The sequence below is a fragment of the Drosophila ananassae genome, chromosome XL, assembly GCF_017639315.1.
Source record: "Drosophila ananassae strain 14024-0371.13 chromosome XL, ASM1763931v2, whole genome shotgun sequence".
NCBI lineage: Eukaryota > Metazoa > Arthropoda > Insecta > Diptera > Drosophilidae > Drosophila > Drosophila ananassae.
The window spans coordinates 15055500-15083275 of NC_057931.1; the positions used below are offsets into that span (position 1 = coordinate 15055500).

Below are 27776 nucleotides of genomic sequence, written 5' to 3' on the forward strand. Positions count from 1 at the left end.
CAGGATATAGACGGCCGATCCTTATGAAATTTGGCAGATCGTATAAGTAAGCTTAACTAACTAACTTTTTAATAGTATACATTTAAAATTAAAATGCTTCATTTGCAAAAAAAATTTTCTGTTACATTTTACATTTTTTCAAAAAAAAAACAAGAAAGGAAAGCTAACTTCGGGCGGAGCCGAAGTTGATATACCCTTGCAGTTCAGTCGCAGTCCGCTAGGTGGCGCCACGCATCTTATATTATTAGATATATAGAAGATCGTATATAGTCGGCCGATCCTTATGAAATTTGGCAAATCAGATTATTTTGTCCAAAATAGAATCTGTACCAAGTCCCATCTTTCTAACTTAAAAAACACCAAAGTTATGCCAATTCCGATCGTTGTATGACAGCTATAGGATATAGTCGGCCGATCCTTATGAAATTTTTTACACAAGATATTTTGGTCAAATATAACATGTGTGGAAAGTCCCAACCCTCTAACTTAAAAAACACCAAAGTTATGGCATTTCCGATCAATCAGTTATATGGCAGCTATAGGATATAGTCGACCGATCCCGGCCGTTCCGACTTATATACTGCCTGCAAAGGAAAGAAGGGTGTGTGCAAAGTTTCAACTCGATAGCTTTAAAACTGAGAGACTAGTTTGCGTAGAAACGGACAGACGGACAGACGGACATGCTCATATCGACTCAGGAGGTGATCCTGATCAAGAATATATATACTTTATAGGGTCGGAGATGTCTCCTTCACTGCGTTGCACACTTTTGACCAAAATTATAATACCCTCTGCAAGGGTATAATAAGAAGGTAGTTATTCTGTAGTTCTGATTGATGTTCGACTGATACATTTCCGTGCACTCAGGGCAGTTTGGCGTATTTTCTCCGTTTAAGATGTGTTTATAGACAAGGTAAGTGTGTCTGGTCCTCAGCAGGAGTCCCGGGAATAAAAGACACAATTCTCTTACTTATTTCCGAAGACCACAGGATTGTTGCAGGAGTATCAACCAACATTGGATATTCTTTTCAAAGCTATTTTTAAACTTTATTTATTGAGTAGGATCTTTTTTAATTATAAAAACTAACAACAAGTTTACAAATCTTAATATAGAACATTTTGACCCTGTGTTGGATATTGACAGTCTTCACAGCTGACATCCATCGCACCATTGGGAACGCAATAAACGCTAATATTCGTTCTTGTGCGTTAGTAGATAAGCTAGGCTTATAGTAGAGCAGCAATGAGTAATGAATCTTGTTCGGTTGTAGCTCGAGACTGCCTTTATTATTGAAGTTCTTATATAGTTTATTTCATAAAAGCTGTTAGTAGGGCAGTGTTATTTGCATGTATCTGGTACACCCATTGGTGCTGACCATCAGAATCCAAGGCCAGTCCCAGATGATATTGCACGTCGCGTTGGCAGCTATTCTTAATTTTCTTGGATAACATTCTTGGTGCTAACATTCTCTCCCATCCTTGAGGAACTCATTATAAACGGACGTTACTGTTGTACAATATTTGGTTGTGGCTGTCAGAAATTGCGCCGGGTAGATTTGCTTTAGTCAAACTTCCTCTCTTTATCTTAAACTTTAAACAATCCGCTGTTTATTTTTATTTATTTTTATTTACAAAAACCAATTTTTACTGGTATATTTGGAGGTAAAATAATAATTTTATTATTTTCTTCCAAACATAGCTTTATTCTGCTTCTTCATCTTTTAGATATTCTTATCTCTATTCTTTGCAGTTTATTAACCCACCCTAATCGCTCTCTTTAATCTCCCCTTTTCGTTTTCCTGGTACAGAGGTTTAAGGTATGTCAATAATAAAAACAAAAAATATTAATAAATGAATTCATCATGGAATGATTATTTATTAAATAATTTTTGCAAAACTTCAAGGCACAATCTCCTCTTTCCAGCCTACCATCCACTGCTGGGCCTGTGGAAACGTTTTACACGATAAGTGTGCCGGGAGTAAAACTCCCACAGCAATGTTACAGCCACTGACCAACCTTCCACCCCATCTTCCTCAGCTTCAAAAAACTAATGTATTCACTAACACTTACCTATGAAAATACTAGAAAATCGCGGCTGCCGGATTCAGTTTACACAGGATCCGAAGCAGTTTTATAACTTTGTAAGCACTAAGCGCAAACATGTATCTTTTCCTCCGTCATTTACACTGACTTCAGGAAAGCATTTGACTCTGTTAACCATAAGTAAACTCAGTCTTTTGATCTTTTTATCTGCATTTCGAGCTACTTATCTGAGAGAACCCATCGTGTTTTCTTTAAAGATGTTACCTCGCGTTTAGTCCGCGCCACTTCTGGGGTGCCCCAAGGAAGCCATCTTGGGCCCTTACTTTTTACAATTCACTTGTGACGTTAAGATGACGTTAAGCTTTGACTTCACTATAAATTCACTAGAGCCCAGTCTAGACTTCAATCCGATTTGGTTAAATTTCAAATTGGTGTTTAGCAAAGAACCTAAAGCTTAATGGATCGAAATGTAAACTCATGTCATTTTACCGACCTAGTCCTCACCAGGCTATGTACTTTCTCAATGGGAACGCCTTAGAACGATTAACTCAGGTTAACGATCTGGGTGTCTTATAAGATTTGAAACTTAAATTTACCGACCATATATGGTTAATAAAGCTATGGGTGTGCTTGGTTTTATTAAAAGATTGGGTCAAAACAATTTAATGACCCGTCCTCAATATGGAGTTCACCGCGATCACATAGAATCTGTACAAAAAACTTCCTGACTTTTTCCCTTAGGGAACTTATTTGGGATGCAAATATTCACCTCCACTCTGATTATAGTGGACTTTTTATACCCTTGCAGAGGGTATTATAATTTTGGTCAAAAGTGTGCAACGCAGTGAAGGAGACATCTCCGACCCTATAAAGTATATATATTCTTGATCAGGATCACCTCCTGAGTCGATATGAACATGTCCGTCTGTCCGTCTGTCTGTTTCTACGCAAACTAGTCTCTTAGTTTTAGAGCTATCGAGTTGAAACTTTGCACACATCCTTCTTTCCTTTGCAGGCAGTATATAAGTCGGAACGGCCGGGATCGGTCGACTATATCCTATAGCTGCCATATAACTGATTGATCGGAAATGCCATAACATTGGTGTTTTTTAAGTTAGAGGGTTGGGACTTTCCACACATGTTATGTTTGACCAAAATATCTTATGTACAAAATTTCATAAGGATCAGCCGACTATATCCCATAGCTGTCATACAACGATCGCAATTGGCATAACTTTGCTGTTTTTTAAGTTAGAAAGATGGGACTTGGTACAGATTCTATTTTGGGGAAAAAAATCTGATCTGCCAATTTTCATAAGGATCGGCCGACTATAAGCGATCCGCTATATATCTAATAAAATAAGATGGGTGGCGCCACCTAGCGGACTGCGACTGAACTGCAAGGGTATATCAACTTCGGCTCCGCCCGAAGTTAGCTTTCCTTTCTTGTTTTTTAATAAACTTACCATTATTAACAAACCGTAGAACGATGCTAGGTGTCGTGTTTCTATATAATCCTATTTATAGTAATGTAGACAGCCAGCATTTACTAACACGCTTAAATTTTAAAGTTCCTAGAACAAGGACTAGAAACTTTCGCCCTCTACTCCTTATCCATTGTAGTTCGACATATACCCAACACGATCCGTTCAGGGTATTATGTTGGATCTATAATGGTCTCTACCACATTTCATCACTTTGCTACACTAACAATCTAACATCCTTTGATGTCTTTCCTGCCTGCATATGGTGCACTGTTTTGCTGAAGAGTTGAATCCTTATTAAACGAAATCAGTTGATACCCGGTTTTGCAAGATTTTTTTTTGGATGCTCGAAGAGAGTTTTGAATATGGAATTGATCAACAGTTTTTCAGTTTGGTGTGTATTCTTCGGCTGTTGTCAGACATCTTAATAACATGCCTGTCTACTTATCGTTGTTGAGATTATTTATTTTGCTTCTCCTGTAATATGATTCTCTAAATGCCAAAACTTTACTTCATAGCAACAGTCTTGATTGTCAAAAGTGTGCAACGCAGTGAAGGAGACATCTCCGACCCTATAAAGTATATATATTTGTGGGATTGGGACTTAAGAAAATACCATTTTGCCAAACACCAATCCAAAAGACAATGATACACAACACTTCGTTTTGTCAGTCAGAGAGAGTTGAACGCGGTAAAGAAAAGAGAAAAGACGCAGAAAAGCTACCGAAGCCCATCAAGTGCGAAAGTCGCAATTATTATTAAGAACATTCATTTTTGTATACGTTACCCAAAGAATTTAAATAAACTATAATTTGTACAACCCTATATATTCTTGATCGGGATCACCTCCTGAGTCGATATGAGCATGTCCGTCTATCCGTCTGTCCGTTTCTACGCAAACCAGTCTCAGTAGTCTCAGTACTAAATTTCATAGGGATAGGCCGACTATATCCTATAGCTGTCATAGAACGATCGGAATTGCCATAACTTTGGTGTTTTTTAAGTTAGAATAATGGGACTTTCTACGGATTCCATTTTGGACAATATAATCCGACTTGCCAAATTTCATAAGGATCGGCCGACTATATCCTATAGACGTCATATAACTGAACGACCGGAAATGGCACAAACCTCAACTGCAAGGGTATATCAACATAGGCTCCGCCCGAATTAAGCTCGATTCTTCTCTTAGGTGTACCGCGGAAACAGTGATGGAACACATGTTTGTTCTGAACTTTGGTTAAGGGGACCCAAAAGGTTATGGAGCAGTTAAAATTTTTCGTGGAAGAAAAAAAATGTGAAATTGTCGGCTTGTGTTATCTTCATATATTTCTTTTATTTGTTCTTTTGTGTCAAAGTTAATACCATTCATCAAAGATTTTAACCACATAGCTTCCCTAACTGCCTCAAATAAAGCTATATTCTGCCTCTGTGGATGAAGCCGCAACTGAATTTTGCTGTTGTAAATTCCAACATATTAAAAAAGAATCAAATACTTTAAAGATAAATCCAGTTGTGCTTTTCTATCAGTAACACTTCCAGCCCAATTTGAATCAACAAATCCAATTATAGTATCAGTATATTCATTGTTCTTAACATAACATAATTAAAGATCAACGGAACCTTTTAGATATCTAAAAATTCCTTTCAGACTTTGCCATAATTCTTTGTTGTTGTCGTTAGTGTATCTACTAAGTATGCTTATCGCAGAACATAAATCAGGGCGCGTGAATAATTTGAGGTACATTAAACAACCTATTATGACCCTTTTTTGCAAGGAGCGAAAGTTTCTATTAAATTTAATGCCTCATAATCAACTTTACTTGCAAATAGGGTATTGACCAGATACAGCCTAAAAACTTTTATAATTAAAATGATTGCTTGATATTCTGATTTTTTTTCTAGTTTTTAATGGTTTGGAGGAGTGATATAGGATATAGTCGGCCGATCCTATGAAATTTTTATATAATAATACATAATTAATATAATAATTATAAAGATATTTTTGCCAAATATAATATGTGAAAGAAGTCCCAACTCTTTAACTTAAAAAAAACTAAAGTTATGGCATTTCCGATCTATCATTTATATAGCAGCTATAGGAAATAGTCGACCGATTTCGGCCGTTCCGACTCATATACTGCCTGCAAACAAAAGAAGGAAGTGAGACTAGTTTGCGGAGAAACAGACAGACAGACGGGCTCACCTCCTGCTTATACCGATTCAGGAGGTGATCCTGATCAAGAATATATATACTTTATAGGATCGGAGATGTCTCCTTCACTGCGTTGAACACATTCGACAAAAATTATAATACCCTCTGCAAGGGTATGAAAAATTAAACTATCCCCCGTCATGGTGTCAAAAGAAGTGAATTCCTTTCTTATATAGTTTTATATTGCTAATATAATATATTTTTAGTTGAAAACACTGAATGTTTTCCATTCTGAGCCCAATACTTTAAACTATCTTAAAGTATCAATAGGGGATTTAAACCATTTTTTGAAAACGCAATAATGTAAATTCACGTCTAGATAAAAACTATTGTGGCTTACTAAATAACTTTTACTACCAATTTCCAAGAAACTGAATGTATTCAGAATGTATTTTAATTCAGATTATCTTGGCTAGCATAAGCCTATAAGAAAAAAGTCTTCAATTGAATAACGAAAAAAATGTTCGATTAAAAATGGGTTATTAAAAAGGAGTGCTAACGACTTACCCGAATAAAACAAAAAGGTAATTCTTGAGTCGGTTCATTGTAATTATTTTCCTCCATTGCCTGATCACAAGATTTAACTAATCCTTCCATTTAGAGAAGCTGCAATAAGATAAAACATATTTAATTGAATTAAAATATTAAAAATATATTAAGCTACATTAATAAAATTAAGAAATTTACATATTGAGAAAATATATTCAGAGAAAGTAAAATACTTAAATACTTTTAGTTTTTAAAAATAAATAAACGTTTAAAAAAAACTGACTTCGGGCGGAGTTAGCGGATGGCGATTTATATTGTAATAAAGTAAAATATACATGTAGACTATTCATTATAATAAGGAGTAGTTTATAAAACAAATGACGAAAATATGATATTATTATTCCGACCGCGACCATCCTGTTCTATGCAACATTTCTCCAGCTTTATATCGTCTGGAACATTCGATATCGGGTCCTTCGGTGTGTGCAGTTCGACAGGTCCTTCGACAGTTTCGTCACGGCCAGTTTCTTTATTTTCCAGACCTGACTTGCGTTTAATGCCGGCGTCATCTTTCTTACAGTCATTGCCATCACTCTGGTGATCACTATTCTTACCCTTGGCTAGCCCCATTCTCGAGGCCCCTCTGATCAGGATCTTCAGCATTCAATGTCAATAATATTATTGTCAGTACCCTACTTTTCTCTCATCAACGTGGCCCTCATCCACGTTGTTCACGTTGTCGCCCAAATCCATTTCCTCACGTTTCGGGGTTCATTCAGCTCAATGTGCATTTCGTTGGTTTGCTCCTTGTTAATCCTTGGATCATTCATGTAATCAATGTGCTTAGTCTGTTCATTGCGCTTATCTTTGCCGCTTGGCTCCTTTTTCTAATCAGGACTGTCTGAGACCGTATCAAGGTCAATGTGCACAAATTTTTCGTCCTCCTACCCTTGCCCTGATCCTTCTCATCCATTCTGACTCTTCGTCCTTTGTATTCTTCTTTTTATCATCGCCCCAGATTTGCTCGTCTAACTTTTCGGTTTCCTCCTCTATCTCATGCACATCATTTTTAAGATCTTTCCCATGCTCATGCACGGACTCACCGCTGTCGTCTTCGACGGACTTTTTTATGTTGTCCTACCTTCTTCACGTGCTTGGTGCCTTCAGGAGCAGCCTCCGGTTGGAGCTTTTCCTTGATTTCGTCACGTGTCTGCTACTCTGAATAGTTATTTTCTTGACGACGGTAACTCTGCTTTCTACGTACGATGAAGTTTTGTTAACAATTCTATTGTCAATATTATCTTCAACTGTCTGTTTGCGGAAATTTTCTTATTTTTGCCATTTCTACGTTTGTCAACTTTGATCTTGAAGGCCAACAGCTGAATTAATTATTGCCATGGGTAACTCACACTACTTTTACTATTTGGAACATTAACAACTACTTGGGGCCATTATTTTTGTCTCTGTTCTGATTATTTTCCTCCTCTTCTTCTTTTTCTGCGTCACCTTTTTTATTAACTTTCTGATGACAGCAACTTAAAGATTGTTAGGCCAACAGCTTTCCGAGCTGTTGAATCCGATTTTCCCAACTGGTCTGCACAACTTTTTGGAAAATATTCGGTCTGATCGGTACTGGCAACTTTTCTTTCTTTTATTACTAATATTATCGATAACAAGATTTTGCAAGAGATCTAGTGTATTCTGCCAAAAGAGATGGTTTGATTTCATATCAAACCGTTTAATTATATGGTTCTACACCCTCAACATATGTACGAACTCAATAATTCAGAGTTACATTAGGACCAAGTGCAAACTATCCATTGAGACGGTCTCGTGCAGGTTTAAAGCAGCCCAGATAGCTACGAGAAGTTAATAAAGACTTGCCGTACTTCAATGTTTTTTGTGATTGTCCTGTGACCCCCAGTGTTTATTTTTAGTATTTTTGACGAGCTCTTTTGACTAATATTGCTATTACTCTCATTCCCCCAAAGCTGGGAGCTATAGGGGACCAAATATATTTTAGTCCAGAATTGTAAAGCAGGACCTTTTAATCAAAAAAGGGATGTCGATGCTTTGCTACGTTTCACATAAAATGAAACTTCCTTATGTATTCAATATACGTGATAAAGGATATTTAAATCTGTGAATCTGTCCTTTCTCAAATTAGAACGTTCCCAATTTCCATGCGCTGCGGTAAATTCCTATAAAACCAAAAAAAACACGAAAGGAAATCTAACTTCGGGCGGAGCCAAAGTTGATATACCCTTGCAGTTGTGCCATTTCCGATCGTTCAGTTATATGACGGCTATTGGATATAGTTGGCCGATCCTTGTGAAATTTGGCAAATCAGATTATTTTTTCCCCCAAAATAGAATCTGCACCAAGTCCCATCTTTCTAGTTTAAAAAACAGCAAAGTTATGCCAATTCCGATTGTTCAGTTATATGGCAGCTATAGGATATAGTCGGCCGATCCTTATGAAATGCGACAAATCAGATTGTTTAGTCCAAAATAGAAACTGTACCAAGTCCTATCTTTCTTACTTAAAAAACACCAAAGTTATGCCAATTCCGATCGTTCTATGACAGCTATAGGATATAGTCGGCCGATTTAGTACGTAAGATATTTTGGTCAAATATAACATGTGTGGAAAGTCCCAACCCTCTAACTTAAAAAACACCAAAGTTATGGCATTTCCGATCAATCAGTTATTTGGCAGCTATAGGATATAGTCGATCGATCCCGGCCGTTCCGACTTATGTACTAACTGCAAGAAAATGAAGGTTGTGTGCAAATTTTCAACTCGATAGCTCTAAAAATGAGAGACTAGTTTGCGTAGAAACCGACAGACAGACGGATATGCTTATATTGACTCAGGAGGTGATCCTGATCAAGAATATATATACTTTATAGGGTCGGAGATGTCTCCTTCACTGCGTTGCACACTTTTGACAAAAATTATAATATTTTCTGCAAGGGTATAATTAGTGTTCAAGTGTTGAAATTATGAAAAACAGAGCTCGCATGTCTTTTCACTTTCCCAAAATAAATATTTAAATTTATTAGATTTTTGACAAAAATGAGGAAATGTAATCTTAAATCTGAGGGGATATGCAATATCTTATGCTCCTTTAATAGTTCGGCTCGGCAAAAGCTTAGTATAATATATGTAGTTAAACAATAAAAACTTTGTTATATGAGCCCCATCAGTATTAATAAGATGCATAATAGACTTCTGCATGTATGTACTCATTTGTAGCATAACAGATCTGTACAGTAACATAGTGTTGTGTTCTTTGAAATACTGCACTCTTTCTTTACTGTACAGTATAGTCTATAGGTCACAATAAGAAAGCTATAGGTCACTTTTCGAGAGTGAGTAATACATAAACAAGCACTCTAAAAAGCTACTTTCCAACTTGTTGGAATACTGAACCTCTTGAAGTCTATTGAGTTAAATTGGTAGTGTGGTAGAAAAAAAGAAATATCTAGAATTACTGTCATAAATTAAATTTAATATTCGCGGAATGATGAACCTTCCTGTACCTTTCATTCATTTGCCGTTTTGGATGCATTCATGCAGAAGTCTAATACATATTAGTGTTGTGTAAATATTTTTCATTTGGTGGACATGTTAACTTGTTCTTTTTTGTCGGAAGAATCATCTGTAAAAGAGAGTGTGCTCACTTGTTCATTGTTCATGATTGCTCTGAGATTTGCAGATAGTCTCTATAGCGGTATTTGGCAGTTTTGATATCATAAGGGTAATAGAGTTATTTGATTTGACCAGGTAACCTTATTGGTTTCAATTTATCCTTTATGATTTTAGCATACACGGTCAGCCGGTAGTGAGAGCATTGGTCCGACGCGTCTGTAGTTTTGAAGTTTTAAATCTTGAGCTGGTTCGTTATTCTTTTTGTGATCTGAAAAAGCATATTCCGCGTAATTTTTTGGACCTCGGAGAAATTGCGTGCTTCTAAAATGATGGCGATCTGCTGCTTTGCCAGTCTCCTCGCCCTCGTTCTTTTCTAAAACAAGCTGTTCGAGCAGAAGGTTAGTTGTGTGCAGATTTGACTACTCATACTGTTGGAATTATTCTAATTTTACCACAGCAATGGTACAGCAGGCGATGTGCTATTTAAAGATAAGCTGCGTCCCTAACCAAATAAATTAAACGTACAGTAAATTGTTACATTGAAAATGATGTTTTTTTTTCTGACTGTAAGGTTGTAGATGTGGCTTGTAGTTTGCTGCAAGAGTGAGAAGAAAATGGTACATGATACGGAGTCTTATTAAGGGGGCAGGATGGTTTGAGACTTAAAAAAAAAATTTTTTTCAGAAATTTTTTTTTTTTGCGCGGTTCCCACTGCATACGTACAGCCCACCTCCCGTCCAACCGACCGAGGGACGCTGCCGCGTAACGTACGGCTCGAATCGCGGGAATAGATCCGAGATAGATAAGCGAGGATTAGGAGAAAGATATTACGAGGAAGAGTGTTGCATAGATAAGGCGGTTAATATAAACGATTTAAGATTGTTAGTAGAGCAAAGTGATAAGATGTGGTAGAGACCATTGTAGTCCGAACATAATACCCTGAACGGATCGTGTTGGGCATATGTCGAACTACAATGGCTGAGGAGTAGAGGACGAAAGTTTCTGGTCCTTCTACTAGGAATGTTAAAGTTTAAACGTGTTAGTAAATGCTGGCTGTCTATATTTCCATAAATAAGATTATATAGAAACATGACACCCAGCATCGTTCTACGATTTGTTAATGTTGGTAAGTTGATTAGTAAAAGTCTATTATGATAAGAGGGGAGGTAAAGATTTGCATCCCAATTAAGTCCCCTAAGAGCAAAAGTAAGGAAATTTTTTTGTACAGATTCAATGTGATCTTGGTGTACTCCATATTGAGGACTCCAGACACACGATCCATACTCAAGAATCGGACGGACCAGTGATGTATATAACGTTTTAGTTATGTACGGGTCATTAAATTCTTTTGACCATCTTTTAATAAAACCAAGCACACCCATAGCTTTATTAACAATGGTAGATACATGGTCGGTAAATTTAAGTTTCAAATCTAATAGGACACCTAGATCGTTAACCTGAGTTAATCGTTCTAAGGCGTTCCCATAGAGAAAGTACATAGCCTGGTGGGGACTAGATCGGTAAAAAGACATAAGTTTACATTTCGATCCATTAAGCTTTAGGTTATTTGCTAAACACCAATTTTGAAGTTTATCCAAATCGGATTGAAGTCTAGACTGGGCGCTAGTGAATTTATACTGAAGGCATAGCTTAACGTCATCAGCGTACATAAGTACAAGTGAATTAGTTAAGGCAAGGGGCAAGTCCAAGATGGCTTCCTTGGGGCACCCCCGATGTGGCGCGGACTACACGCGAGGTAACATCTTTAAAGAAAACACGTTGGGTTCTCCCTGATAAGTAGCTCGAAATCCACATAAGAAGATCAGTTGGGAATCCCAAAAGACTGAGTTTACTTATAAGAAGCGAATGGTTAACAGAGTCAAATGCTTTACTGAAGTCAGTGTATATGACGTCTGTTTGTAAGCCATTCCGGAAGCCATCCGTGATAAAAGATGTTAGCTCCAATAAGTTGGTAGTGGTGGAGCGGCGCTTCATGAAGCCATGCTGGCACGGGGTTATTATTGAACTACATAGGTGTTGCAAATGTGGAGTGATAAGTTTTTCAAAAAGCTTTGGAATTCCTGACAATTTAGAGTTGCCTCTATAATTAGCAGCGTCGGATTTTTTCCCTCTTTTATGCAGCGGAATAATGAAGGATTCCTTCCACATAAAGGGAAAGATCGAAGTTTCCAGCGATAGATTAAAGAGTTTAACAAGCGGTTTGCACAGTGCCTCGGCGCAGTACTTCAGAACACAGCCTGGTACTCCATCAGGGCCTGGCGAATACACGGGCTTAACCTTAAGAAGATCCGATAACACACCACTTTGATCGAAAGATGGGCAAAATATAAGGTTGGCTGATTGGATATTATAAGTGTAAGGCTGAGCTAAACTGCTGCTAGGTGAATAGGTAGTTTGAAAAAACTGTGCAAAGAGATCGGCCATTGCCTGATCGGTGTTCGCATAAGAGTTCTCAAACGTAAGCAGTGGGGGAAAAGATACATGTTTACGCTTAGTGTTTACAAAGTTATAAAACTGCTTCGGATCCTGAGTAAACTGAATCCTGCAGCGGCGAATATAACTCCTATAACATTCTGCGTTATGCACGGTGAAATTGGACCGAGCTACTAAGTATCTTGAATAACTAACTGTACAGCCAGATAATCTATGTTTGTTCAAAAGTCTACTCATACTATTCTTTAAATTTATAAGGTTCCTTGAATACCAAGGCGGATTCGTTGAAGCGGACGGATATTTCCACGGCACGCAAGCGTCGAAAAATATGTTCAAAGTGTAATAAAATTTTTGTAATGCGATGTTTATATCCTCGCATGCCAGTAAATCAGACCAATCAAATTCCAAAATTAACTTATTTAATTTCATAAAGTCAGCCTTACGAAAGAAACGAACTTTCTGAGATTTAACTGTAGACTTAAGGTCAAAAAAGTAATTATTTTCGATTGAAACCTCAAGAGTGGGATGATATGGATCCTCAGGGTTAGAAAGTGGCAAAGTTCTGGAAAGAGTAATTCCATCAGGATCAGAAACGAAACATAAGTCCAACAGCCGACCTAAAGAATTTCTAACGTTGTTAATTTGCCCGAGTGACATGTCGAACATGCCCTCAGGGAAGTCATGGTGGGAGTTAAGCTGTAAAGACGGTGAATTATCAACATTTGACCACATAAGTTCTGGGATATTAAAGTCACCCAGAGCTATCAGCTGGTCACCATCAGACAGACGATCGAAAACCAAACGAATAGCGGACAAATGTTGCCAGTATGTTGGCGGTTCGGACGAAGGTGGTATGTACGAACAGGTAACATACAAAGATTGATCGGACAAAGTGATTTTGATGCAAAGAAATTCAATGTCACCAAACTCTTGTGATTTTACTTCTTCAGAAGCGAATTTGGAGTCTACAGAAATTAGCACTCCTCCTCCCCTTCGCAAAGTTCTATCACATCTAAAAGTGGTGTACCTACTAGGAAAAACTTCGGAGCTTAAGATCTCCGGCTTTAACCAAGTTTCTGTAAATACAATAATGTGGGATGCAAAAGAAGAACTATCAGAATACAGTTTGGGAAGTTTACTACGTAACCCTCTTGTATTCTGATAGGTAAGTGTTAATGAAGACATTACTTTTTTGAAATTGAGGAAGATGAGGTGGAAGGTTGATCAGTGGCCTTAACATGTGGGAGTTTTACACCCACAGGTTTGGTTATCTTTTTTTTCAACGTACTTGGCTGATGTTCTTGGACGAAAATGTTCTCTGGCCAAAAGCTGGCGGAACAGATCGTCTTGAACATCTGCAAAGGCACACGTATTTTGAAAGATGACGTGTGCCTGGTGTAAGAATATTTGAATTTTGTAATATCCACCACCTTTATGTCGGCTTTTGCTTTGGCTTTGATGTAAGCCGAGATATCAATCTCCGAAGTATCAGGGGCAAGCCGGGAAACAAAAATGTGTTTTGATGGTGGGATCACCTGCAAGGGTTTTGGTGCCGCCGTAACTAATACTGCGGCATCAGTGCGTACCGGGGGTCCGGACGGTTTATTACCCTGTTTGGTGACTGTTACAGGAGTTTGAATTATTGGGTCTGGGATCACTTGAAGCGATGCCACAGAGGACATATCCGACAATTGCTCATTGAGTCCGAGACATTCGGAAGCCGAATTTTTCTCAGGTCCGGCCCTTGGGGTGGCCAGAGATATAAGCGGCTGCATAGTTGTCGGCTGAGCAGGCTGAAGATTATTCGACCCGAGCACATCACTAAAAGCGGATTTCTTACGCTTTGGAGACTCATTTAGTAGTTGAAGACTACTAAACTGTGTATCAAGCGCACAGAGTTGGTCATTGATTTTTCGAAAACCACTAATCAACTCCTTGAAACCGCTTTTAGTCTGCCTCATGAACGACCTCATTTCGTCCTGAACAGCACGACAACCGTCACAGCAAAAGTGGAGTCCAGACCTACGCGAGATTGCATCCGACACTGAGGCCGTGAACCCGGCACACTTAGCGTGCAAAACGTTTTCACAGAGCCAGCAATGGATGGTAGGCTGGGAAGACGAGATTGTCTTATTGCAAGACTTTAATGCACAGACCAATTTAAAATCCATAATTATTAAAAATTTAAATAATTAATTTATTAAAAATTATTTAAAATTAAATAATTAATTTATTAAAAATTATTAAAAATTAAATAATTAATTTATTAAAAATTATTAAAAAAATTAATAATTAATTTAAAAATATTATTTGATTTTATTAATGAGGAACCTTGAACCACTGTACCAAGAAAAGAAAAGGGGAGATTAAAGAGAGCAGTTAGTGCAAGTTAGTAAGATTTAAAGAAATAAAGATAAGAATCTCTATTGAGCGAGAGTAGAAGCAAAAGAATAGCAACAACACCGTAGGAGATGAAGAAGCAGAGCAGGGCTATGTTTGGAAAGTAAGTTAAATAAATTATTATTTTACCTCCAAATATATCACTGCACACGCGAAGCGATACGGATCTAAAAAATTGCAGTTTGTTTTTATATCAGTAAAGAAATAAACACCGATTGTTTATAGAAAGCTTGCAAATTTTACAAAAACGTAGTGCGCACAAAAAAACACGTCCGTCCGCTTTAAGATAAAGAGAGGAAGTGGAAAATTGATGTTGAAAATTTCCATACGAAGAGGACTATAACGGTGTTGACTAAAAAACTAAACATAAGAAAAATCTTCAGGCGTAGCCCCATTTCGTTGAAATACCCTTGTAAATATATATATGTCGAACACGTTTTGATCGATCCCTATGAGAATTTATTAAACCATTTTTATAAAAAAAGATGTTGGAAAAAAAAACGACCTCCTAACCTCCTAATTCCAATTTTTGATGACCTCCTAATTCGACTCAAATTTCTGTCCAGCGAGTGACTTTTTCAAGTATGGAAACAAAAAGAAGGTCATACGGGGCCAAATCTGGAGAATATGGTGGATGGGGTAGCATTTCGTATCCCAATTCCATCAATTTGGCCGAACCGATGGCGGAAGTTTGAGCCGGTGCGTTGTCATGATGGAAGAGCTTGCGCCAAATGGGGCAAAATTCGCCAAATCTTCTAAAATTCGGTGGCGAATCTGCCCAATACTTCGGCACAGAAAAGCCCTGTGACCGATTTGCCCTTCTCCAGGTAGTCGATGTAGATGACCACTTGTGAATACCAACCTTTTTCATGCCCAAAATTTCATGCAGTATATGACCCGGTCTTTTGGGATGTCTACTGTCTTAGCTATCTCGCGTAACTTCAATCGGCAGTCTGCCAATACGAAATCGTGTATTTTTGTGACGTTATCCTCCGTGGTAGCCGTGGGGGCACATGGGAATGGCTTATCAAAAACCGACACATGACCACGTTGTAACTCGAACCCATTTTTGACGGTCGCCATCAAGGATGGGAGTCACGGTAAACAGCATCCAAGAGCTCTTTGATTTCGCTGCGCGATTTCCCTTCCAAAAACATAAATCGAATCACAGACCGATATTGCCCTTTCCCATTTTTCTAAAATCCGCGGACACGTCCTATTCCACACGCAGTCAAAACCAAACTACCGATTCGAGTCCGATTCGGCTAAAATTTCGACAGTAGCCGTCTGCGAGAATGTACTACACGATAGTAAATTTCTCTTGCGATAGTGCCGCTATCGAGCGGTGATGCTAAGTACTAATCGTACTGCCGTCGTATACTGTGTGCAGAGAAAATTAGGATGTGTTCAAAACTGAGAGACAAGTTCGCGTAGAAACAAAAATAGACAGGCGGACAGACGGACATGCTTATATCAACTCAAGAGGTTTCGAACATTGTATCTGTCAGTATCATAGTATCTCAGTATCTCAAACTGAGCTCTTTGGACTATGTCATATTGTTGTTGCCAAACTGGGGGTCTAAAGAAGTTTCCGCACGGTGTTGTACTGAAGGTAAGACAAAGAGACGATTATGAGTTAATAAGACATTGAAGGCTATTTTATTTTAGTTTAAGTTGTGCTTTCTTGATCTCGATGTGCCTGCACCATGTGAGTCTTCTCTCTCCCAAGTAAATTTTTTCGTTCGCTTGCGGGACCGTAGTGTTATTAAGTATTGGAGGGAGAAAAGTCTGCTTGTTTAGCTTAAATGTGACGTGTGTGCATTTATCTATGTGCACAATCGGGTAGCCACCGATGGTGCCTTGTTTTTTGAATCGAGAAATCCTTAACCCTTTTTATCAAAGAATTACAATCTACAATCTTCAAAGTTTTAATTTCGGGTTGAAGAAAACAATCTGCAACATTTTGATGAGTTTATCACGGTGGACGGCAGTGCATGAGTTGACAAACTTATGTATAGTCAAAATATTAAAAAATTTTCGTGCACGTCCGATCCGAATAAATAAAACTCCAATCGAAAGATATTGATTCACTAAATTGGGGTTAATGGGGACATTGAAGCCCCTAGGAAAAATATTTTAAATATAATATTGCATTCTACTCTTGAATACGCGTCACCTCATCTATCCAGATTCAACTTCTCGTTCAATAGTAATTTAAGAAATTTAGCAATTTCTTAATAGAAAATTTGCCTAGTTTTTCCATCTGGTTTTCTGGTCAAATTCCCAACCTTCAATAAAGTCGGATCTTTGTAAAACTTCTAAGTTTCTCTAAAATTGAGTCCATCCTTCTCCCTAAAAAACACCTTACTTAAAAAAGTTATGACATTCCCGATCATTGAGGTATATGACAGCTAATGGATATGTATGTACAGTATACGTGTATACATTAATAATCGTATGATACCTGTTGGCACCTAGTGCCAAGACCTACTACCCTATATGCACACTTAGTAATTTGATCCAATCAATATGCATCACCATGTCGCAATATACAAACCCACTAACCGATTTTCTCACCTATAAATAATTAGTAATAAGCATATATATCCAACCTATTAACCCAGCACTAGTAGATGGCGCCAGAAGCAGAATCAGCGTGATCAGCGGGAAGAATGACCGACTGACCGAGGCAAGCCGAAACCAGCCAGCGAAGCCGAAATGCGTGTGCAAGCAGTACATGAACAAACAATCTGCGTCAGCAGACTCAGAGCTGGGTGACCCTGGCATTAACATTAGTTTTAGCACGTCCATAACATTGACCTTTTAAGTTAGCATCTTATATAAGAGTTGTTCTTCTGAAATAAAGATAGTTCCGAAATCAGAGTCAATCGTCTCGTTACTCAGTGTCTGAACCACGGCACTTAAAATCAACCTACTTCAAGTGATCCTGTGTAAAACGGTTCACAAGTAGGACTCTCTGAAAGCTATCTGCTTCGCGTGGCTCCAGTGTAAACGGACCACCAGTAGAACTTTCATCTTCGAATCTACTTCGAGTGGCTCCTGTGTAAACGGACCACAAGTAGAATCCGCGGCATACCAGTCTACTTCGAGTGTTGCTACCGTAAAACCGGACCACAAGTAGACCCCGCGTCATATCACTACTCCGAGTGTTGCTCCCTTGAAACGGACCACGAGGAGATCTCGCGGCATACCAGTCCAGCTCGAGTGTTGCTACCGTAAAACCGGACCACCAGCCGACCCCGCACTATCTAACCTACTTCGAGTGTTGCTCCCGTGAAACGGACCGCCAGTAGGACCGGCCGATAAGGAATCAGCCGAACCACCGTACCACCGGTACTTGAGGAAAACCACCCCAGGACTTCAAGCACATCAACTCATCCCTGATCACAGCAAGCGTCTGGCCAACCCGAGCAGTCCCTTGCAGAATCCAGGTAAATTTAGTCAGGACTATTTACGGTTTTGACTACGACTCCGGGACCTACCGTTACTCCCGTGAGTTCAAGTTTGACGTAGTTGCCGCAGAACGCTCTACGGACGAACATTTGGTGACCCCGACGTGATTCCTTCCTAAAGGATCACACCCTGAACACAAGCCACACGGCAGTTCATTTATAAACAAAACCTTACACCGCAAAACCTTCCACGGCAACAATGGGATCAGACCCTGTAACCACGATGCTCATCGATGAGCAAATTGAAACCAACATAGCCATCCAACGGCTAATAAAAAACTTCACTAAAGACTCCGCAGAGCGAAGGCTCAAGCCCGGATATTTCGAGGAGAGACTAAAACAGCTCACTCACGCATGGACCCAATTTAAAAGGAATGACGCCAAGCTTCGGGAGCTGGCACTAAGCCCAGAACACGAGTATTTCACAAAGGTAAAGGCGCTAGAAGAACTTGTGAACAAGTATGAAGCGATATTTGCCGATGGAATTCCATCAGGGTCAGGCCCGTCACAAAAGCCCCGGAAAACAGGAGAAAATCTTGAGCCAAAGGCACAAGCTCAAGGAATCGAAGAAGACCCTCACTTAACATCTCTAAAACGAAGACATGAAGGACGACTAGACGATATGGAAGACTTTCTGTGCAACCGCACCGAAGGACGGGAAGTGTCCACACACGTCAGACAACACATGAAGGAGCTATGGAAGGAAATCGTCACGGGATACCATGATCTCATTGACCTGGAACCAGCCATAAAAAATGATGGACACACTGATGACAGATTTCAGGTGGTACGAGCAGAATACTTTTCGTTTTTGAGCGAAGAATCGCAATCAACTTCAGCATCAACACAAAACCCCGCGATTGCACCTTCGTTTGTAATACCACCAGTAGAAATTCCAAAGTTTGACGGAGACTACCGGCATTGGCTACGATTCTACGAAATTTTTACGGAATGCATCCACGATCAAGACTACAGCGATGCAGTAAAATTCCGTCATTTGGAGAATCATGTAACAGGTGAAGCACAAAACCTAATCGCAACGTCGATTGGCGGACAGACCAGTTACCAGGATGCATGGCAACGACTAAAGAATCGATACCACAATGAACGGCTGTTAATTAAATCCGCGTTTCAAGAGCTTTTCGGACACCCCAGAACAAATGGATCAGCGGACCAGCTGCGCAGCTTACATGATACCGTGATCCGAACGGTCGCCACTCTCAACGCACTCAAAGTGTCTACAGACAACTGGGACCCAATCTTGGTACACATCATTGAGGAAAGATTGGATCCACACACGCTGTCAGCTCTAGAACTAACCGTCACCGATCCAACCAATCGAAAATCTCTGAAGCAGATGTTAGAAACCCTTGAGCGTCAGGCAACCAGTCAAGTAACAATGCAGAAAAATACGTCGGCTGCTCCACTTCGATCCAGTTCATCACGATTGGTGTGTTCAGCGACAGCCCAGCTTACAGATAAGCCCACCGTTCTATTACCAACCGCCCAAGTGGCAATACATGGCCCAGCCGGAACCCATCAGCAATGCCGCACACTCCTAGATTCTGGATCACAGATTAACATAATCACGAAAAGGATGGCTGACACACTTGGACTAAAATTGGAGCCATTAACCCTGAATATCGCAGGACTGGGAGGAACAACTAAAAGATCACGAAAAAAGGCTGTGGTGACCCTATCATCATTAACCACTGACTTCGAAGATCAAATCAACGTCGTTGTACTACCTGAAATATTGCCCAATCAACCATCCCACCCTATTCAAGCGCCAAGAAATATCTCTCCTCAGTTGCGCTTAGCCGATCCTGAATTTACGCAGCCCCAGAATATTGATCTGTTGTTGGGCGCCGAAATCATCTCCCAGCTTATGAGGCCACAACAGACATATTTGGGAGATAGGACAACCACTACTAAAAAATACCGCGCTTGGATGGATTGTGATGGGGCCAGTGCGACCGGAATCAGCTCCTAATAGCAAGGCAGAACAAGTCGTCGGTAATACGACGGCTTGGACACCGGAAGCTAACGAGCCACGACAAGGTTTGATTGCATGCATCGGCAAGGAGCAAATAGTAAAATCCGGAAGAGTACATAGTTCCCCACACATTGCGGATCAACAAGAAGATAACGAGCCACGACAAGAGCAACAAGGAGAGCCGCAGACGGACCCCAAACCACAAGCCCAAGGTTGTCAACTCACAACTAAAGTGCATAGAGTGCAAGAGCCAGTAACCAAGGAAAGTCAAGAAGTAGAAGTCACCCCCTATCTGGCATGGGTAACATGCATCTCCGAAAGGGAGCAAGAAGCAAGGTCAAGAGAGGACCAAGAGTCCTGTATGCGCACTGTCCAACCAGAAAAAAGGTGTAGTACGTCATGGGATGCCCAAGGAGAATGGTTACGAGGGCGCGCAACAAGGCGAAGGAGACAACAGGTCGGATAGAATTATCGTTGGTAGAGATCTCACCCACATCTCACCCACATCAAAAAAAATTTTTTTTTGGTATTAACATTAGATTTTAGTAATTAGTTTTAAGATCCACAATATTTTCTAGCGCAAGAAAAAAAAAAGAAAATTTTTTTTGGTATTAACATTAGATTTTAGTAATTAGTTTTAAGATCCACAATATTTTCTAGCGCAAGGGTACACATAGGTTCACTGAGACGATCCAACAACAACGCCCAGCCGCATTGGATTGAGTCCCTCAATGGGGGGGGAGAATGTTGGCACCTAGTGCCAAGACCTACTACCCTATATGCACACTTAGTAATTTGATCCAATCAATATGCATCACCATGTCGCAATATACAAACCCACTAACCGATTTTCTCACCTATAAATAATTAGTAATAAGCATATATATCCAACCTATTAACCCAGCACTAGTAGATGGCGCCAGAAGCAGAATCAGCGTGATCAGCGGGAAGAATGACCGACTGACCGAGGCAAGCCGAAACCAGCCAGCGAAGCCGAAATGCGTGTGCAAGCAGTACATGAACAAACAATCTGCGTCAGCAGACTCAGAGCTGGGTGACCCTGGCATTAACATTAGTTTTAGCACGTCCATAACATTGACCTTTTAAGTTAGCATCTTATATAAGAGTTGTTCTTCTGAAATAAAGATAGTTCCGAAATCAGAGTCAATCGTCTCGTTACTCAGTGTCTGAACCACGGCACTTAAAATCAACCTACTTCAAGTGATCCTGTGTAAAACGGTTCACAAGTAGGACTCTCTGAAAGCTATCTGCTTCGCGTGGCTCCAGTGTAAACGGACCACCAGTAGAACTTTCATCTTCGAATCTACTTCGAGTGGCTCCTGTGTAAACGGACCACAAGTAGAATCCGCGGCATACCAGTCTACTTCGAGTGTTGCTACCGTAAAACCGGACCACAAGTAGACCCCGCGTCATATCACTACTCCGAGTGTTGCTCCCTTGAAACGGACCACGAGGAGATCTCGCGGCATACCAGTCCAGCTCGAGTGTTGCTACCGTAAAACCGGACCACCAGCCGACCCCGCACTATCTAACCTACTTCGAGTGTTGCTCCCGTGAAACGGACCGCCAGTAGGACCGGCCGATAAGGAATCAGCCGAACCACCGTACCACCGGTACTTGAGGAAAACCACCCCAGGACTTCAAGCACATCAACTCATCCCTGATCACAGCAAGCGTCTGGCCAACCCGAGCAGTCCCTTGCAGAATCCAGGTAAATTTAGTCAGGACTATTTACGGTTTTGACTACGACTCCGGGACCTACCGTTACTCCCGTGAGTTCAAGTTTGACGTAGTTGCCGCAGAACGCTCTACGGACGAACAATACCCTTTCAGAGGGTATTATAATTTTGATCAAGAGTGTGCAACGCAGTGAAAGAGAAATCTCCGACCCTATAAAGTATATTCTTGATCAGCATCACCTTTTTAAGCCGATATAAGCATGTCCGTCCATATGTTTGTCCGTTCGTCTGTCTGTCTGTTTTTACGCAAACATTTCTCTCACTTTAGAGTTATCGACTTGAAACTTTTCACACATCCTTCTTTTATTTGCAGTCGGTATATAATTCGGAACGTCCAGGATCAATCGACGATATCCTATTGTCACGGCTTTACACGGCTATAGAAATATGTATGGCAATCAAATGCTCCATCATAGTAAAGATCGTTTATTTTTATTTTTAAAACTATAAGTTTTCATGTTAGAAAAATAATGTTATTCCGCACAAATTTGAGGAGTTTACTGTCTTAACTTTATCGATTTAAATCCGCTTACATAAATCCGATTCGGTATTTGAGCCTGCGTGTTTCTTGTCTCCTACGAAATCTTGTAGTGACTGTCAAAAATTCTATGTTTAGTTTAGTGTGTTGTTAATTTATAGTCAACCGTTAGAGTTACGATTTCTTTGAAGAGGACTAACTGTATAACGACCGTTTTTGGGGTGCTATTAAAGTACATTTAAACATTTTTTTTCACATACGAAAAAACTTTAAAAGCCAAAGTATCACTGACGGTTCCCGTATCTTAAATAAATAGCCAAACACTCTCCATGATCTCGGCTGATCAGCTCATCTGAAATAAAAATTTTAAAAAGTATATAATATATATTAATATATATACAAACAAAATTTGTTCTTTAAATGTATACATTTATTGAATCTTCTTAATTATAGAGACTAATAAAAATCTAGAACACAATGAAAATTTTTTTTTAACTCTTTATTTATTTACAATATGTTTTTATAAACAATAGGTTAATTTTACAATTAATATTAAATAACAGGAATAGCAGTTTTCCAGTGAACCCCACTATTATATACAACATCGTTTCTGTTAATTGAATTTATCTATCGGGGAGATCTAGTATGTGGTATCTTTTTAGTCTTTTTAATGATAAGCTGTTATCTACTAGACTTAAGGCTAAATTATTTTCATGATTATGGAGTCTGTCGAAATATTTTTTACTAATTTTATGTATTTCTTTTCTTATGGTTGGGATATTGAGATCCTTGTGGATATTTGCAGTAGTTACATAAAAAGAAGCATTGACAATTTGTCGCAAAGTTTTTGGCTGGTAGCGCTGTAGTATCTCAATATTTGAGTTGCTAGCAGTTCCCCAAAGCTGTATAGCGTATGTCCAAACAGGCTTTAATATAGCTTTGTCCACGTTAATCTGCGGTCGAGATGCAAGCCCAGATACTTGACACAGCTACTTTGTGGAATTGGCGAGCCGTTAAGAGAGGCGAATTTTGTTTTCCAGTTAGGTTTCCGATTTTCGACGTATCAACATTTTTAGTGTTTTCCATCGAAGGAACCAGTCTTCAATCAGTCTTAGCTTACGCTGCAGAAGTTCAGAAGGTTCATTTCTAAATGAGCTTGTGGCCAAAACGGCTGCATCATCAGCGTATGTTGCAACAGTGCTGTTGTTTGTGACTGGCATATGCGCCGTATATAAAGTGTAGAGGATTGTGAGACGCCTTCATTAATGAAATGTACCGTTGATGCATCGTTTTTCTGCTGCACGTAGAAGCATCTATTATACAGATATGATTTGATTATTAAGTAATACGGAACAGGTAGCAATTTTTTTTATCTTGTACAATAAACCTTTGTGCCAGACTCGATCGAACGCTTGTTGAACGTCAAGCAATGCAGCTGTGCAGTATTTTTTGTTCTCAAATGCAGTAATTATATCATTAATGACCCTGTGGCACTGCTCGGGGGTCCCGTGGCCTCTCCTGAATCCGAATTGGTATTCAGGAATGATGGAATGTTCGTCCAAAATTGGCAACATTATCTTCAGGAGTATTTTTTCAGCAGAGAATATTGTCAGCAGACTAATGAGACGATATGATGTAAATTCCGTTTCCACTTTGTTTGGCTTTAGGATCATTATGATCTCTGCACATTTCCATTGACTTTGAAAATGGTCTAGTCTGAGAATTGCGTTAAATATAAGAGTGATAAGCCGTATGCATTTTGTTGGTAAGCTTTTCAGGGTGATGCCGTTTATTTTATCAGGTGCTTTTTTATTGCTCAAGTCTTTGACTTCTGTTACGACTTCTTCATATTTGATGCTTTTTATAGGTAAGCTCATTTGGCAGGGTGACTCAAGAAATTTTTCTACTTCGGTCTCTGTTATATAATTATTAATATCGTTGGGCTGGAAGACAGATTGCAGATGTTGTGCAAATGCTTCCGCTTGTTCGGTATAAGACCTACACCCATTTCCATTGATATTACAAATATTTGTGTTTCTTTTAGCTGGACTCTTTAGGTATTTAGTCGCCCTCCATAGGTTGTGTTCGTTGTTGCAGGAATTAGGATCTAAGTTTCTCGGATACGCAGCTAGAGATTCATTGCGTAAGTTCGACAGAAGTTGACTAAGCTCAGATGCAGCCTTGTTGTATAATCTTTCGTCAGGAGGGTAGTGAGTTTCTTGCCACCGGTTACGCAGTTTTCTTTTATTTTCTACTTTCTGTCGAATCTCGATAGAAAGGTACAATTGGTTTGATTGTTGATGATTAAGAGCATGATCCGTGTTTCTGTAGCTCGCTATATGAATTGTGTTTGTAAAAAGCTCCACAGCATAGTCTATCTCTTTCCTGTTTTTAACGAAATATCCAGGATTATAGCTGAGTCTAAATAGCTCTTGAATGCGTTAATGTCTGTAGAGGCTGAAATGACTGTGTAGGGCTTTTCCAACATGTGGGCTATTGTGCTGTAAGTAGCTATTATTGGAGAATGATCTGAGTTAAGGTCAAAGCTTTCCATTACTCACATATGTGATTGTGAAATTCCAGAGAATACTACGAAATCAATCAAGTCTGTGATTTTTCGACTATCAGATGGCCAGTATGTAGACTGACCAGTTGACAAAGTCTGTATATTATTGTTGGTATGCATTTATATAACTCTGATCCCTTCGGGTTAGTCAGTCTGGAACCCCACCATGGATGTTTGGCATTGAAGTCGCCTCCTACAATAAACTTTGTGCCCAGTCCTTGGAGAAAGTTTTGAAAATCAAGCTATTTTTTTTGTAAATCTGGGAGGGAGGTAAATCGCTGTTATTGATACATCCGCGTGCATACATTTTATCTTAATTGTGGCAGCCTGCAAAGCGTTTTCCCTAGTGCTGTCCATGATTTGGCACTTAAGGCCCTGCTTGACAATAATTGCAGCATACCCATGAGCTCTATCTGACGGATGATGATCAGCTCTTATTGTGTCGTATCCAATAATTCTAAAATAAGTGAGTTTCTGAGATAAGCATGACGTCAATTTCATTCGTTTTTAAAAATAAGGATATTTCATTTAAATTGTTGGAAAGCCCATTGGCATTCCATATTCCTAAGTTTAGGTTTATTTGCATAGCTTGTTTACAAATAGCATTATCATATTGAGTAAATTATTCGTAAGTTCAAATTGTTTCTCCAGAAGCTGTTCTATTCTTTCTAGGGACGTGTTTGAGATACTTTTTCCTGCAGCAGCTTGAGCGTATGATTGATAATCCTTGGGTTGTTCAGTCGAATTATTTGACGGAGCAAATGATTGAGTTGTAGCATAGTCATTTCCTTTGTTGTCATCTTTGGTGTTTTTTAGGTGGTTGCGTCCGCTTACTAATTTTTTTGATATAAGTTCCTGATAAACTTTACTCCCTTTGTAACTAGCAGCATGATCTTCATTGCAGTTGGCACATTTTGGTGGTTGTTCTTTGTCTTTTGGACAAATGTTACTAGGATGACTAAGAGAGCATTTTACACATCTGTGAGTTTTGGAACTGTACGATTTTTTTGGTTTTATGGGGGGGTTCTATATTAACAACTGCGTTACCAATGCGTTTAACTTTGTATATATCTAAGTTCTTATTGTTGGGCTCAATGTCAAAGAAGAACAAGTTCAATGGCTCTTTGGTTACACGACTTTTAATATTACTAATGTTTCTAACAGTGTGGCCTTTGGACTCCACATCTTGTTTCATTAAGTCGAGATCCGTTGAGAAGTGCACATTTTTAATAACTACTCTAAATGCCCTCTTATGTTTGAGCTGATATGTGTTAAATTTGACAAAATCTCCAGAAAGAGTTTTATCAAGTTTCCTGTATTCTTCAATAGACTTAACCGTAATTCTTACTTGACCATCGCGTTGAACTTTATAAAAGAAAAGCTCTTTTTTCATTTTTGTCTCGATATAAACTAGCATTCCTTTTATATTACTGACTTCAGATAAGAATATAGGTGGCGGCTTGGCAGATTCATCTAAGGTGTCTTCAGTTATCAAGTCCAGTGCTTCGCTTTCGCCTTCAATTCCATTATTTGGCGTGCTGTCGCTTAGGAGGGCATATTGATTGGTTCTCGTACTGGGTGCATGGGCCAGGGCAATTTATTCCTTTAGTAAGATCGAAGACACTTGGTTTTGCCTCTTAATTGCCTTCGGCTTCGGTCTTACTGTCTGCCAGCTCCAAGTCGATGTGTCGCCTTTGTCGTTGTTCATGTTAACAACAACGATTTTTTAGTGCTTATCAGCAACCACTGTTTTGTTTCGTTTCTTGTTGTAGTAAATCGAATAAGAATAGCTTTAGCTTCCGCTTAAATTTTAGGCACGTCTTAACTCGGGGAGTGTTTTAGATCGCGACTGATAATGAACATAAAAATTATTTTATAAGGGCCTCGACATTAAGTGCATTGGATATTAGCATATCTTGTAAGGCAACTGCATGAGGCTAATCTTGCAAGGTAATTTCGATTTAAGTATTCGATCGATTCCTAGATTACAGATGCTGTCTGTACCCCAAAGCATGACATCCTTCCAGATTGGTTGGAAAACTGTATCATATTCTATTTTATTGTGGTAACCAGCAGGTATGATGGGGTTAACCAGAGAATTAAATAAGTATCTACATTTTATTTTACTTATTGAGAAAAAAAATTGCCTATAAACCGCAGATATGTTAAGCAAGCCACCGACTGTTTGAATACATACAGTTGATAGTTACTTTTTTTTAGCATACTTTTAAATAGTTCGGCGCATCCAGGTAATTTGTTGCATAGAAGGTAAAGATGGGGGAATGCAAGTATATTTTATTATACCCTTGCAGAGGGTATTATAATTTTGGTCAAAAGTGTGCAACGCAGTGAAGGAGACATCTCCGACCCTATAAAGTATATATATTCTTGATCAGGATCACCTCCTGAATCGATATGAGCATTTCCGTTTGTCCGTCTGTCTGTTTCTACGCAAACTAGTCTCTCAGTTTTAAAGCTATCGAGTTGAAACTTTGCACCTTCTTTCCTTTGCAGGCAGTATATAAGTCGGAACGGCCGGGATCGGTCGACTATAACCTATAGCTTCCATATAACTGATTGATCGGAAATGCCATTACTTCGTTGTTTTTTAAGTTATAAGGATGGGACTCTCTATGCATTTTAATTTGGGCAAACTAATACGATCTACCAAATTTCGTAAGGATCGGCCGTCTATATCCTATAACTGCCATATAACTGATTGAACGGAAATGCCATAGCTTGGTTGTTTTTCAAGTTAGAAGA

General features: G+C 39.2%; 1 protein-coding gene across 6 annotated transcripts in view; it reads right to left on the minus strand.

Moving 5' to 3' along the window:
- Positions 1–27776, minus strand: part of LOC6502899 (rhophilin-2) — a 115381-nt gene that overhangs the window by 77757 nt on the left and 9848 nt on the right. For 4 of the 6 annotated variants that reach the window (XM_014905762.3, XM_032455902.2, XM_044717170.1 and 1 more), the window contains exons 2-3: positions 22503–22799; positions 6251–6349 (exon numbers count right to left, since the gene is read on the minus strand). In XM_014905762.3, the coding sequence (XP_014761248.1) occupies positions 6251–6340 (90 nt within the window). In that variant the 5' untranslated portion in view covers positions 6341–6349; positions 22503–22799. The remainder of the gene's footprint in view (positions 1–6250; positions 6350–22502; positions 22800–27776) is intronic. The other 2 variants (XM_014905761.3, XM_001963598.4) reach the window with 2 other exon arrangements.